This window comes from Acomys minous, assembly GCF_964271855.1.
Source record: "Acomys minous genome assembly, chromosome: 19".
Taxonomy (NCBI): Eukaryota; Metazoa; Chordata; class Mammalia; order Rodentia; family Muridae; genus Acomys; species Acomys minous.
The window spans coordinates 42,556,108-42,572,161 of record NC_140499.1 but is presented as its reverse complement, the minus strand read 5'-3'; the positions used below and the strand labels follow the sequence as shown (position 1 = coordinate 42,572,161).

The window sequence follows — 16,054 nt, the reverse complement described above, 5'->3', positions numbered from 1 at the left end:
TGAGCTGAGGACGAGGACACGAGCCTGTGTTAGGGATGTGAGGTGGACCCCTTCCACTATGGTAGTGATCTGTGCGAGGATGACTTGTTGCTCTGAGCAAGGGGAGTAGGCAGAGAGCTGACTTTAGCCAGAGTTGGGAATTTTCTCAAGTAAATGGGATACACGAAGAGAGGGGGTTCTCCAGGATACATGCTAAACCAATTGTGAGTGCTTACTAACAGGAGCACTGTCACAATTTGCCCTCGGATGCATCAGCACTATCTTCTGAGGAACTTGCCAAACATTCGGTATTTTTAATGCTGATGATAATTTTGTCTGCTTTCCAAAGACCACTGTAAAACAGGCATCAAAAAGAACTCCTCTTCTTCTTCTTCCTTCTCCTCCTCCTCTCTTCCTCCTTCACTGATCTTTTCATAGAGTTCTTTTTACTAGCAACCATCCTCTAACTGGCTATTGCCATGGAACAAGTCAGGGTGTGGCTCTCATTCTTTTGCAGAGGTGGGGAGCATGGGCGGGACAGCTATCACTTCCCCAAACTTCCTGGATGGGAATGATTATCTGAATACTCAGGGTTACACTTACCTGCTGATGCAACAGTATAAGGAAATGCAAACTTAGAAACTCATAGCCCCAAACGAGTGAGACCCAAGAGAAGCGTGGGCAAAGAAAGGATGGGCAGAAGTACATTCATAAAGACAGACCCACAATTATTTCTTTAGACTTGAGGAACCAATGGCAATCCCAATACTATAGACTATGCCAAAGATAGGAGAACATATCACCTAAGAGAAAAACGGGCATAAAGGCTTTCACTGTACCTTTGATACGAATTGGCCAAAGTAAAACTATACATTATTCTGATCCTAATGCACCAGTGGCAAATCTTGTAACCACTTTAAAATACCTATCTACCAGGTCACCATTCCATCACTCACCATTAGTCAGTTCCAGCCTTTATCCCAGCTTAAGGTCCCCACGCACACAAGATACAGAACAGAAATTACCTCCCCAGCCCCATCTATTCTGCTGAGAAGTCTGGTCAAATATGCATCTTAAGAGCTTAAGCCTACTTAGCCTACTAAAACCACATTGATTCTATTGGGGCTTTGGGAGATGGAGAGGACATGAGGCGGGGGGGGGGGGGGGATGCTCACAAAACATGGTATCATACAAGGCTCCCTCAGGTTTTCTGGGGAGGTTAAGGTGCTAAGTTACTACTACTACTACTACTATAAATAAATCACCACCAATCTGGAACATAAGCAATTGGCACTTGCGAGAATTTGAATAGAAGCCAAAGAGGTTATTTCTGAACAGTATCAAAAATAATGACTTCTTGGCAGGGCTTGACATGGTGAGGGCAGACTGCGAGGTAGACGGTTTACCTCTGCAGTTCTGTAACAGGCTGTGCTTTAGGTTTGGATCCAAGGGTTCTTCCTCCTGAAGGAGGAGTCCATACAAGCAGAAATGCAAGAACGTTTCCACAGCTTTAGTAAGGAGCTTCATGGTCACAGTGAATCATAATTCAACTCACACGCTTAGCACAGGTTAGACCCTTCTTTTTGTCACTGCCGGGCATGAACTCATAGTTCCCACACGTGAGGCAGGCACCCTACCTCCAAACTACAGACAGTTTCAGCACTGCTCTGTGCTTTGAGCACAACTTTATTAAATGAAGTTGGTATTCTATTGTTTATGGAAATCCCAGCCCCCGCCTCTTTACCTAAAACTTAAAAGATTACCATAATCTTGTTCCAAAATGCTAAGCATAGTAACAGTTGCCTGTGATCTTAGTATTTAGAAGGTGGAAGCTGGAAAGTTCGGAGTTCAAGACCTGCCTCAGCTATAGAAGGGCAGCGTGGGCTACATAAGACTGCATCTCAAAAATAACACCCATTAAAGCCAGGCCCCGAGAAACAGTGCAGGCAGCAGCATTCCGTGACAAGGGTCCGCTGGTGTGTAACAACTTGGGCAAGATCAGCACTTCCTTCTGAGGTAGAGAGTCACCAAATGAAGACCAAGCAAGGCCAAATACACATTTCCTGCATCCGTGGGGACTGGCTCAAGCCTGAGACCACAGATTGTTCATAAGCACCACACGTGCTCCCACACACTGTCTCTCTAGATTGCCTATGTGCGGTGCAAAGGCTATATCAATTGTTATTCTGTTCTGTTTAGGGAACAGCAACAAAAACATGCCCCCCAGGTTCAGAATTTATATTTTTTATTCTCGGTTTGTTGCACGCATGTGTGCAGCACCCACAGATACAGAAGCGTAACTGTAAAGGGAGTGCTGGTAACTTACTCTCTTATGGGTTTTCCCTGATGAACTCTTGATTGTGTGGCTTGCGCCTCTGCTGTTTGAACACCGTGTGTATACAGCCAGGCGGAAAGGAAACCTACCCAGTAGTGCAAGAAAGGCGCCGTACAAGGACAGTCTGTCCCTGATTCACCTGCTTTCTTGCATCCTCTTCTGGAGGCCCCTCCTCTCCTAGTGCACGTGGCTTGTGAAAATCCCCACTGATATACGAAACGCAAAGACAAAGCCCAGCGTCGAGTTCTTCTTCATTGTTTTCCCCTGGTCTTTCATATATTTAGTAGTTTCACTAAAAGCCTGGTCGGAGACTAAAATTATATTCTAAAAACTGAAAGTTTTTTTAAAAAAAAATTCTATTTCTGTTTTTATTAGTTAAAAAAATACTCTTAATATATAAAAATATTTTAAAAATTGACTTACTGTTAAGATTTATAGAAAACAAGGGTATAAGGACAAATGCCCACATACCAAAGCATATCTAAAATACTGGTTTTAGCAAGATTATGGGAGCACACAGCATTTATGAAAGATGGAGAGACTGGAGTCAGACCTAGATTTGAACCCTGCAAGATGGAAGAATCACATGAGAATGTCCCCTGGCTGCCTGCAGTGGCATCTGGCCTGTGGCAGGCACTGCAGAAACAGTGTGCTTTTCAGAGAACAGGGCCAACACATCAGAGGTACATCCACAGTACCTAGATCACCAAGACTGAGGAAGACTCGCCTTATCCTCACAGACTTCAGCCTTCGACAAAACCCATAAATACTAGAAAAAAGGCTTTCAGGACTTTCATCCAGACTCCCGTGGGACCCAGTGATAGCACCTCAGCAGAACCCATGACTTCTAGAACTTAGTCCGCACCATGAGTGGTGTTTCAGCAGGAGAGCTGACGCCGCCCAACCCACCCACATGACACAGCCTTGCAAACCCCGAGGTTATAAAAGCGCGCAGTGCTCGACCACTAGGCTAACCCTGTTTTCCTTCCTCTAGAACATGAATGACGATGGCGTGGACTTTGACTTCACTGTTCTACTTCATGAATTCTCAACTCAGGTAAGATGCAAAGTTGTGTGCCGAACTGCTTTTATTTCAAGTTTTTCGAGTTTATGACGTTTAAACCTTTCTTTCCTAGGAAATCATCCCCTGCCGTATTCAGCTGCTCTGGTACCCTGGTAAACCGCTTAAAGTCAAGTACCACTGTCAAGAACTCCAGGGCCCAGACGAAGGTTCTGGATCCGGATCAGCTATGGAACCAACAGAACTTAGTAATTTCGAAAGAGAAAAAGAACTGCTTCTATCAAATCCTACTTCATCGCTCCTGCATAAGCAAAGGTCCAGGCGACCCGGGCAGGCAAGCCTGCACTAACAAGTCAACGTTCGGCAGCCCGGCTTGTTTTTCACTTGATTTGCCTTGGTGTTTAACTGAGAGATGCACGGAGCTAACTGCTCAGGACTTGCCAGTCACGGCACACTCAACACACAGCAGGCGGATGGCAATTGCTTCTGGGAAAAGGGCTCACCTCTAAATTTGTACTTTTCATTCTCTGGACACATTGTAGAATTAAATAATGTATCTAAGAAAAGCAGGTGCTCAATTTAAATCTTTTTATCCCAGAGTCCTAAAATCCTAAAGTCTACAAATAAAGAAAACCACAAAGCTGCACAGGGAGGTGTCACAGGCCTGTAGCACCAGCACATGAGAGGTGGCGGGAGGAAGACCGGGAGTTCGAGGCTAGCCTTTCCCACATGAGAGCCTGTCAAAACTCCCACAGGACAGAAAAACAATTTATTGCATTTCTATTATCTAGTTTTATCCAGAAAGTAAAACAAGACTAGGGTATGTACATGGCATCAGAGGTTTTGGGGTGAAAAAGCAGTCTTACGACAATACAGCCCAAGAAAGGGCAACATATTCTGGAAACAAAAGCTTAACACTCGCTCTTTCTCAAGCGCAGTGAGCACAGCACAGGCCAACTCTAATTACTCCAGCTGAACTCCACGCCAGAATAAACTGACAAAGCAGCAACTCTCCAAGTCCTACTTTACCAGAATCTATGACGAGAAATAAGGAGAACATATGTAAACACCTTGTTCTTGTCCGATACAAGACTACAGATAATAGTGTACTCCTAACACGCAGGTGCCTGTAGACTTGTAGATGCTACAAATTGATGCCATTTGCCATCTTCAGTACTTCAATCCCCCAATGAAGAATCTGAAAAATGCTCTCTAGTGAGATCATAACGTCACTTTAAAACAGGAAGCCAAACAAACAAACAAACAACAACAAAACAGAAAGCCTCATTAAATGACACTCCAGGAAGTGCCTCAATGTACATCATTTACTCCCAGAGTCTCAACAGAGGAACTTTAAAATATCAATGAGGGCTACAGAGAGCTTATTGGAAAAGCAAAGCATTGAAAACTGTTGACTCTTGAATATAAATGAAAGAACGGCATGGTTTCTGTACTGTTTTCCCAACTTTTCTCTATGTTACATCCCATGACAAAGAAAATTTCGGGAGCTAGTGTGTTGGCTCCAAGCAAGCATGAGGAGCTGAGTTCAAGCCCCTGGTGGAGACAGGCGGTGCAGCACAGGCTGCAGCCCAGTGCTGGGGCACAGGCAAGAGGCTCTGGGCTTTCTGGTCAGCAATATGCAAGCTTCAGGCTTAGTGAGCAGCTTTATCTGAAAAAGTAAGCTGGAGGACATCTGAGAAAGACAACCTCTGGCATGTACATTCACACACAAAATCACAGACATACACACACATGCACAGTGCTCACACCCACAACACACAACACGTGGCAAGAGGACTGTGAGTTTTGAGTCGAACCTTGGCTTATGTCAAAAAATTGCAAAGCAAATTTATATATATTCTAAGTTGAAGTTCTTCTCTTCTTCCCTTATGTAATATTAAATATACATCAGGAATATAATTTTATTTAAGGTCTTTCACTAAACAATAAAAATATTCAACATGGTTTATATATACATAATTATCTTTGCATATACACAGGAGCTCCTGAGCATTGTTTCAGGAGGACCCCTAACATTTGCTTCAGCCACCTGAAGCCATTCCACGGGAATCCGTCACCTCTAAACCTGCAGCAAACAGTCGCTGCATCCAAAGGAAGCAACATCAGTTCTTGGCTTTTCCTTTTTTTACAGGAAGTTGACCCGTGGCTTCCAAATACTTATTAATGAGTTCTTCCTGTGTGGCTGGTAAGCACGGCTGGTACCTGCAATACTCCATTGTGTACTCTCCTTTGCCCTGCAAGTTCAAGAGAGAGAGGTTTGCTTGCACGTGCAGTGAGGCTGGGTGCAGAGCCTCACGAGCACTCAAGTGAACTTTACCCCACGTTAAAGCTGCTCACCTCTGTGCAGGAGCGAAGCTCAGTGGAATAACCAAACATATTATTTAGGGGAACCTAAAAACAAACACAATGAGTATTTTAACACCACCTGTCGAAAAATTTTTAAGGAAAACACAGGGATGTAACTGTCAATTTAATGCCTTACAATAGCTTTCTATGACAATTCTAAGATTAAAAGAATCAAAAGCCACAGCAACAAAGTCTGATCCCAGACAGGAAACCCTATTTGAAAGTTAGTTGACAGGCATAATTAGAGCAAATCTTTCTATTCCGAGTGTGTATCACTGGTGGCCTTCCCTTCTCATCCCCACACTGCTGTCTACCTCCAGTTCACAATTGTTTTTTCTATGGAAATATTGAGTTTCAACTGTCTGCATCTGTGGGGGAATGAGGGGACGGGGGTACAGAGGACTTTGGGATCTAACCTGGAGGCTCATACGTGACAGAGTGTACCTCACCACTGAGCAGCACCTAAGCCCTCCTTTGGGTACTGACATGATATTCTGACAGCAACATCTCTAGAGAGGCGATCTATAATGTGATCAATACTTTCTCCTCCATGAGATTTAAGTTAAGGCAGGCATAGATCAAGGAATTAAATACTAGCCTTACAACACAACAAAGCAGCTATATAAATAAGGTTAAAACAGGAAAAAAATAACTATACACCAAAATAACAAATCATCAAAAATTATATTTAGTATCTCTCTATATATAGATACATAGATAGATAGCTGCTAAATATATATATATATCCCCAAAATATAAAGAATCCTAATTTTGGCTTTTGCACTTAAAAGTTGTTTTCACAGAAAATTACACAAATTGCCACAAACTCAAAAGCAAATGTTTCAGTTTGCTCTAACTGATTACTTTCTGTGGCTAACGAAAGCCAGCCATGTCTGTATCCCCAGAGGAATTGCTTCGTGAGGCTGAGACATGAGGATCACTGAATTCCAGGCTAGCCTGAGCTACAGTGTGGTACTGGATCTCAAAACAACAGAACACGGAAGCCCGAGAGACCCTCAGTGAGCACACTTACATCTGCGTACAGCGTGAAATAGTCCTCCACTCCATCCTGCCCTGTGATCACTCCATGGCGCCGGTTAATTCCTGCAATGACTGTTCCCTGAAATTCGTTTGGAGCTATAACTTCCACAGACATAATAGGTTCAAGAATACATAATGTGGCATTTGCCAAGGCTAGGTGTAGAAATAAAAAACAACAATTCAAAAAAAAAGTTAAGTGTATCAGCTATTAAAGTAAAATTCTCTCCAGGTCTACATGAGACAGACAGCACTTTCACAATGATAAGCTTACAATTTCTCCGGCACACATTTTTTAGTAGTCATGGTAACAGTGATGTATGTGGAAGACATTTCCTTCTGGTGCTAGTATTTCAATTAGCATAATTTTAAAAATCCTTAAATGTCCTTAACTGCAGAGGACAGAAAACACTAATCATCAAGTCCCACACTACGTAAACTATCCGGCGGTGCTATGTGATCTTTCTGGAACAGTCACTTTTGAGACCAAAGTAAACTTTAGCATGCATGTATGATCTCTCTCTCCCCTCCCTCCCTCCCTCCCTCTCTCCCTCCCTCCCTCCCTCTCTGTCTCTCTGTCTCTGTCTCTGTCTCTGTCTCTCTCTCTCTCTCTCTCTCTCACACACACACACACACACCCCATCGCAGGCAGCAGAGGGTGCGCAGGAGGAAAGGATCCCCTCTCTGGGAAGTCTTCCCCTTTCTAGGTTGAACAGTTCCCCTGCCTGACTGAGACTTGGGCTTTTAGTTTCTGTCCTCTAACAAGTTGCTTGCCTCTTGTGAAAAGTCTGTCCAGGTCTTAAATTTCTTCACCAATAACTAAAAAATATCAAACTAGATGTTAACAATTACTTAAACACAAAACTCTTGTATTTTCTGGTCCCATCTAATACACAATTAATACTTTTTTGTTATAAATACTAATAATTACAAAAAAAGTACAATAAAAATTCAAATATTTGCACTTCAAACATTTACAAAAATTTAGTAGCAGAGCTAGAACACAGTACTTAAGTTCAAACCGGCTGCATTATCCCCAGCAAAAGGTTGGAAGCAAAACACAGGAGAGATAATTAAGAACTATTTTGTTTTAAAACAACCATAGTTTTCCCAGAGGCATCAAATTACCCATAAGAAATTAATTATCAACCATTCCTGTCTATTCATATAAGCACTTCTAAAGACACTATAGTCCTAAGTGCAGTAACTGTTAGTGACAATGTAATACATGCCTCTCAGGACCAGCAGGGACTTGGTGGCAGGTACCAAACTCTAGAAATGTTCAAGTTTCTCTGCCAATTATACAACGTATTTGACTAGAACACTACTGAAATTACCTGTTGGTTCTAATGCCTAATTCATGGAAAGTCTATGTAACAGAAACACTGGCGAGTCTCTATTTCAATCCACGAGGAAAAGCACCAATACCAGCAGGCCGGGTACTTAAGAGGCTAATGAGGAAGTAAGCAAGGCCTAAGACTAGTCTAGGCTTAACTTTAAGCTCCACCAAACTAGTATGTCAGCTTGGGTTATGAAACTAATTACTCTGAACCCCAATACTCCCAGCACTAAGGCCACTATGAAGATAAGCCCACTCACGTACTCAACACAACACGGTGGGTCAGTAAGCAACAATGGGGCAAACATGTCGGGAAACAAGTAACATGGCACAATGCTAGTCAAAGGCAATATAACAGGGAGAATTGTATTCAGTGTGCTAAATGCATGCATGCATGTATGTGTGTATGTATGCATGCATGTACCTGGTAAATTTCCAAGTAATATTCCCAGGCAACTTGGGAAGTTCAAATGATGGGCACTCTACATAGTAAGGAGAAAAGAAAGACTCAGACCCATGCCTGGCAGCAATGGCAAGAGAGCCCCAAGAGGCTGCTGGGCTAATGAGGTACAGGCAGCTCTGGCTCTGTCCAGCATGGCTGGAAGCCCTGTGTTTGGCAGAGTGCGTTAGACTGGGCCAAGCACACGTGGGTTCACACATCACTTTCACTGACTGATGTCTATGGCAGGTTCAAAATTGGTGTTTTTTGAGAATCTAAACTATTTCCTAATCTTGATATTATATCACAAATTTTACCATATTTTACTATATATAATAATAAATACAATAACCTAAAAATAAGCTACTCTAATACTGAGATCAGCAAGCTATGTCCTTACCCCAAAGGTAGCATTTGGGTTCTTCTGACTATTTCTTCATGATTAAAGGGAAAAAGTCATGGAACTACATTTTATCTATAAATAAATGCAAATATTTGCCAAAAACAATGCAATTTTTCAAAGAAAAGGCATGAAATTTGGAATAAGAATAAGCTTACCTTTTAAAGTCCTAAAAAAGAGGAAGTTTTAAAATGTTAAGGGTGGATGCCTTTAATTCTAGTACTCAGGAGGCAGAGACAGGCAGATCTCATGAGTTCGAGGCCAGCCTGGTCTACAGAGTGAGTTTCAGGACAGCCAAGGCTACACAGAGAAACTCTGACTCAAAAAAACAAAACAAAACCCACACACTAATTAATTTAATTGAATAAAATCAAGCACAGACAGGAAGTTCTTGTCAAACAGTAAAGATGAAGACCCCAAATGCGCTGTTTTTCACGTTAGTATCTGGCTTGTCTGCACAACTTGGTTTTATAAAAAGTTCCCATTTGAGATATAATCCAGTTTTCCTTTGCACATCCACTAAACAATTACTCAATTTCACTGACTTTTTCATTGGTATATGTGTATATTATGGATATGTATCTATATTTATATATAGAAAAAGCTAAAAAGGATGAAGTTACATGTTAATAAATATTTCAAGGTAAAAAAGTAGATAATCTAATCTGACTTAATAACATCCATATTATTTTTTCTTCAGACTGACCCAATTCCTGTACCACAGACTGCAAAGCCTCTTTATTTATTTAATGTATGAGTGCTCTCTTTGCATGTACACCTGCAGGCCAGAAAAGGGAATCAAATGACATTATAGATGGTTGTGAACCACCAAGTGGTTACTGGGGTTTGAACTCAGGACCTCTGGAAGAACAGCTAGTGCTCTTAACTGCTCAGCCATCTCTCTAGTTCTGCAGAACCTGTATAAACACCTTTAACTTGACATTAAGAAAATGGAGGATCACTTATTCTTTTTATAACTGAAAAGTAGACTAGAATTACTAAATTTAAATAAAATAGTTAACAACATAGTGTAGAAAACAGAAGCACTCCCAGCTACTGCCTAACAGTAATCAGAGATGCAAACTGAGCCAAACAAAGTTCAAGCTCCAAATTCATACAGAACCAATAGAATTCTGATTTACAGAATGGTTTGGAAATAATTGCTAAGAAATATTAATTCTCTACTATCTGTTTTAATTCTCTTTGATGGAAATATTTTGTGGAATATTTATTATGTAAAGACACTTCTATATATTACTAAGGAATTGACAACTAAGGAATTGATTACTAAGCAATGAGGAGGCAAAGAAAATGAATTTTCTGACTTCAGGGTAACTATGAAGTTCTTTTGCTGGATAGTTCTGATGCCAAAGTGCTTTGCTGTCATTTGTTTCCTACTCCCCTGAATTAAAGGCAAAGAACCAGATATGCCTGCCTGCACCTCCTCAGAGTTCTAGTTCACCGTTTTCATAGAAATATTACCCTGTGTAAGGTGGCAATTTTAGCAGTTTAGCAGGAAGTCTGTATTATACATAAAGTTTACTGAATTCTTTAAAACACTTTCCCATATTCATAATAATGCCTAACAGCTTAAAACGTTATATATGAAAAAATTACTTACAAATTTATCAACTCCTTGACATTTAAATAAATCAGTTAAAATAGCATGACTAGTTAATTTCTCTTTAAGATACTTTAAGAGTTTTGAGTACTTGTCTTCTCTGTTAAAGCCAGAACTTCAGACTATTTACAAACCTAAACAGATGAAAAATATGAACCCCGCTAATTTAGAGCAGGGTGAGCGTTGGTCTCTGCAGGGAGGGAACACAGCCATCTCCTGTCAGCAACAGTACTCCTCCCTTACCTACCACACGCCACCCCGAGGTCTACACTGAGGAGACCAGCAGTGCGGCTCTGGAGGCCGTGGCAGTCTCCCACAAAGACAGCTATGGAGGGCATTAGGACACAGCGTACCTTGTTTAAGAGCTCCTTCTCCAGCTCGGATGAAAGAGATTTCATTCGAATCAACCATGTGGTGTGCTCCATCTTGCAGAACAAACCGTAGCCCAGAAAGCTTGTGACCAGAAAGAGGGCCCTTTTCACAGGCATCCAAAAACCCCTAACAACGAACGAATATAAAAGTACAGTGAGATTTCACTGGCAGAGCTTGATCCAAAATGCCCAAACAGGTTATTGCGCAGAAGTGTGATGTCCTTATGATAAACACTGCCTTTCACCTCTCACAAGACTCCTGAGTAAGCTTGGCATTTGGGTGAGCGATTCTGTAGAAAAGGACAGCATATGAAGGCGTGAGCTGGCTGGAATTAAGCGAGGGGCACACATCATGCCTGCCCCATAGCCTCAACTACAGAAACCACTTACTGCTCACACTCCATTACGGAGATAGCAGGACCTTCCTTTCACAACGAGGAAATGGAGGAAAGGCAAACTAAGGTCACCGACCTTACCAAAGCCTATGTGTCTCGAGCCCGCCTTACTGGCAGATGGCATCATAAAAATCACTGTGTAAATGCATGCGTGACGTTGTGAAGAACCAGAATTAAAGGAAGCTTCATTTTCCCAAATGCAATTTACGTTTTTAAAAGACAGCTTCACTGAGGTATAACTCATCCCCAACAAAGTGCATCCATTTAAAGAGTACAGTTGACAAGTTTGCAACTCATTTTCAGTCAGTAACCCTCCAATTCAGTCACACAGCCACACACACAGGCACACACACACACAGGCACACACACAGAAGGTTATATTTCTGACATTTCAAAACTGTAAATTATGTATGCTGAAAAATATGTAAATTCTCTTATGTGAATTTTGGAGACATCTGATATTTAGAAGTGTGTGAATGATAAAGTATTATCTTAAAATAACAGTATACTAAATGAAATACATTACTAACAACATCAAAAAATTATAACCCGCTGTCCACACAATCAACAATTGCTCAGAGCGTACAGCAGCTTTAAGTAACAGGGAAAGTGAAGCAAGCACTGATCCTTTGTGCATGTGTGCACAGATCTTTGCAGTTTCACACATCCAACCTTATCTGGCCTCCATATTTTTGAAGGGTGGAGGTAAGCAGTTTACTTCCAATTTACACATTTAAAAAGGAAGCAGAGGCAGGTCTCTTTGGACCTGAGGCCATTCTGAGCCACATACAGACTCCCTGTCTCAAAGGAACAACCTAGGTCTGAACACTCACTCAGCAAAACTGCTGTAGAGCCGTACCCAGGGCTGAGAAACGTAATGAACGAGCATCCTACAACAGCATACATGAAACGTGCATAACCCCTGAAGACTACAGAATGGATGTAATGACAGATTACAGTCAGTGTCAGTTTATGAACAGATGTTACATATGACTAACACAGCACGTGAGCTGGGAGTTCTAAGATGGAAAGCCTGACAGTATCATAAGGACACTGGCTAACGTACAGGAACCATGACAGACACCAGCAGGACAGAAGAGAAAGACCGATTCAGTCCTAACAGCCTGCTTTCAAATAGAGACAATCGCTAGAGCTCTGCTAAGCATTACCTTCTCAACGGCAGGCACAAAGGGCTTTGGAATGTTGGACCCAAATGTTTCATCGGAAAACTCCAACTTAGTGTAGTCCTCTGGGGCCAGCGGTTCCAGCACGCCTATTACTTTTCCAAACTGGCCGGCACCACCTGACTGCTTTTTATGTGTAAAATCAAACCTGCAAATGATTTAGGAAGAGAAAACAAGCAGAACATTAGCAATTAACACCTCAAATAAACTGCCACTAATTTACACAGAGATCCCCATTTCATATTTGTTTTACTTTATCCTTTGACCATGATGGCCATACTATGCAATTTTCTTATGAAACTTATTTAGAAGAAATTCTGTTCTGCTCTCACTCAGTGGTGAAAGTCAGGCATACCACCTTAGTAGTCAAGTTTTTTCATTTGTCTACAAGAAGGCTGAGTCCAAGGCTTCTAATAATCTACATTTCAAAGAGTCCACCCAGCTCTGGACGGCCACCCTTCCACGTCACACAGTGCAGGAACCAAGGACGCTCACGTGGACGTAAGAACTCTGATGGGTATAGTAACCATCTAGGCGATTGCTACTTGGCTTTAGTGTTTGGCACTATAGACTTGGGTGACTCAAAGGGAGCGCCAGATGGAATAATTAACACCTGAAGATGATTAATGACAAAATAATAGCGAGGAGCACAAAAAGGGCTTTCAAGAAGAAATGCACACAAGTTTACTTCAAGCCAATGGAATAAGGATAAGAATAAGTATTTTACACACATCAAATATGGAGACACAAGCTCACAGGCGGCTATTTCTTAGAAAACATGGAGACACAAGCCAGCCACTTCATCCTCTGACCTGAATCTTCCAGAGGACAATCACTTTCAAAGTGTTTACAGTATCTGCTGCAGGTGAGTGTGCATTAATGGGTGAGTCTGTAAGTGGCCTGGAAAAAGTAAATGTAAATAATGGGAGGAGATGCAAGCCTGGAAGGGGCAGGTGGCCTCAACAGCCCAAGTGTAACTGTGTTTCACTTGCTGCCTTCTAATAATCTTCCAGAAGCCAAGAGCTTTAGGACGGGCTGGGCAACCCCAAAAAGGGAGAACCTAGTTCTCCGAGAGGGAAAACCAGTACCCATCAGAAGCAAGACAATAAGTAGAAGGCGAAAGGAGCGCCCCAATCACAATCGGTGCTGCCCAGAAGCTCTCAGGCACTCAGCGCTCCCTGAGGTACTGGGCAGTTAGTTTCAGTCTAACAACAATGGAGCATCTCTATAAAATAGCCTCACTGAAGAGAAGGCTCAGCAGGGAAACCAGCTTGCTGCCAAGTCTAATGACTTGAGTCTAACCCCTGGAACTCCATGGTGGAAACAGAACCAGGTCCCACAGGTTGTCCTCCAACCTCTACACTCCTGCCATGGCACACACAAACCCTGGAACCAATACAAAATGAAATATTAAAAAATGAAATCAATAGTCTTCATCGTAATGAAAAAAATAGTCTTTATCTGGACTATATAGATTAACTATTAGGCTAAAACTAATCATGGCTACATAAACTGAATTGACAATTCAGCCACAGCACAGATGCAGGGCACCCCAGCACAGGGCACCATAGTACAAGGCACCCCAGCACAGGGCACCCCCACACAGGGCACCCCATCACTGCTGAGGTCTGCAGGGAGCAATGTCCTAAGGACCAGCTCACCACCAATATAATTTGTGAACAGGAGGAACCAAGTGGCAGAGCACGAGAGTGTCAGGTTTGTGTTAAATACTATGCATAGACTAAACCCAGAACTCACCACTGTTTCTAGTGTTGTCTTACAGGACAAGACCTGGGAGCTGGAAGCTAAGGCACTAGACAAACGGGACTGCTACCTACCACTGAGCCAGGATCTATACCAAAAGCAACACCCTTAACCAAACATCTTCCAAGAATGCTAACCGGACCCCTGGCCAATGCATTCACTGAGGTGTGTGTCACTAGTGGGCACTGCATGACAACAGGTCATACAGTCATAAAGGGAGACTGACTGACTGGCAGGCATGCTGAAGGTCAAAGAACTTCTAGCCTAGAGTCACACCAGTGAAAGACGATTAGTTTTGTCAAAATAACATGTCACAGCAAATGTAATGTTAAGGAGAATTGTTTGGTTCTCTTTTTTTTTAGTATCAAATTTGTAGATTCACTTTTACTTACTTTAGGTTGTTTTGTTTTGTTTTGTTTTCCTCTCACTATTTTACCCTGGGCAGTCTGAAACTCTCAAGAGATCTCCCTGGCTCTGCCTTCCAAGCGCTCGGATTAAAAGCATGAGCCACCATGCTAGGCCATTTTGACTTTATATTTATATTGAAACTTCTTATTGTACAAACAAGCTACACATTATCCAAGTCTGAAGGTAATGAATTTATAGTAGGCAACTAAGACCTTAAAGACCCAACTGGAGCAGAGAGATGCTCAGTGGTTGAAAACACTTTCTGCTCTTGCATAGGACCAGGGTTTGGTTCCCAGCAACAACATGGCAGCTCACAGCCATCTGTAACCCCAGTTCCAGGAGATGTGACACCTTTTACTGACACTTCCTTGGGCAACATAAGTAACATGAAGACAAAAACACTCTAAAAAATGCCTTAGGTCGGGTAATGATGGTGCATACCTGTAATCCCAGCGCCCGGGGAGGCAGAGGCAGGTGGATCTCTGTGAGTTCAAGGCCAGCCTGGTCTACAGAATGAGTCCAAGACAGCCAAGGCTACACAGGGAAACCCTGTCTTGAAAAAAAAGGAAGGAAGGAAGGAAGAAAGAAAGGGCACAAGAGTAGGAATGATATTCTTTCAATTCAGCTTATTTAAGATCTAAATGAAAAGGTAAGTTTCTCTTTTAAGTAATATAATTTTGAGAGAACCCAAGTTGGTATTTATATTGTTAAGTGACATTGTGTTATAGTTTATGCTAATTATTAAGCACAGAATCTTAGACTAACCAGAAGACTTCACGATGCTGACTTTGGAAGCCCACACTGCAGCCCTTACTCCTCTGACTAGACGTCTACAGAAGTTACAGGAGACACAACTAGTAACTTACAAAACCATACTGCCTGCTCTGCACATTACCTTCTGACTCACTAACGACACAGCCGCCCTTTCCTGGACACCATCCAAGAAACGTTCACTTACATACACACACGTCCTCATTCATAGGAAAACACCAGCAGCACATGAGGAAAGCAACACCTCACACACTGTGTAGCACTGCCCCTTCTTTTTAGGGTGTCACTGTACCATACATTAGTACTTTACCCTCAAAACCTTCAATAATCTACATTTAAGAAAAAGAGAGCTGGGGCTGGAGCTAAGAGCACAGCAGAGGGTGTGAGTTTGGCTCCCAGCATTCACACTGTGTGGCTCACCAATGCACAGAAGTCCAACTCCAGGGAGATCTGATGTACCTGCACACACATGTGCACACACACACATATATATACATAATAAGAAATCATAAACATAAAATTTTAAGACAGAGAGCCACGAATGATAGCTCATGCTCATTAAGCTTTATATTTCTAAGATCAGTGAGATAGGGGAAATGTGCAGGAACATTGAAAGTTTTTC

General features: G+C 42.1%; 2 protein-coding genes across 2 annotated transcripts in view; one reads left to right on the top strand and one right to left on the bottom strand.

The window, feature by feature from the left end:
• Positions 1-5,302, top strand: part of RARRES1 (retinoic acid receptor responder 1) — a 39,593-nt gene extending 34,291 nt beyond the window's left edge. Inside the window, exons 5-6 of the mRNA XM_084769448.1 lie at positions 3,309-3,371; positions 3,451-5,302. Of these exons, the coding sequence (XP_084625574.1) occupies positions 3,309-3,371; positions 3,451-3,684 (297 nt within the window). The 3' untranslated portion in view covers positions 3,685-5,302. The remainder of the gene's footprint in view (positions 1-3,308; positions 3,372-3,450) is intronic.
• Positions 5,244-16,054, bottom strand: part of GFM1 (G elongation factor mitochondrial 1) — a 45,668-nt gene continuing 34,857 nt past the window's right edge. Inside the window, exons 14-18 of the mRNA XM_084769445.1 lie at positions 12,475-12,637; positions 10,893-11,037; positions 6,736-6,896; positions 5,694-5,747; positions 5,244-5,590 (exon numbers count right to left, since the gene is read on the bottom strand). Coding sequence (XP_084625571.1) covers positions 5,459-5,590; positions 5,694-5,747; positions 6,736-6,896; positions 10,893-11,037; positions 12,475-12,637 — 655 coding nt within the window. The 3' untranslated portion in view covers positions 5,244-5,458. The remainder of the gene's footprint in view (positions 5,591-5,693; positions 5,748-6,735; positions 6,897-10,892; positions 11,038-12,474; positions 12,638-16,054) is intronic.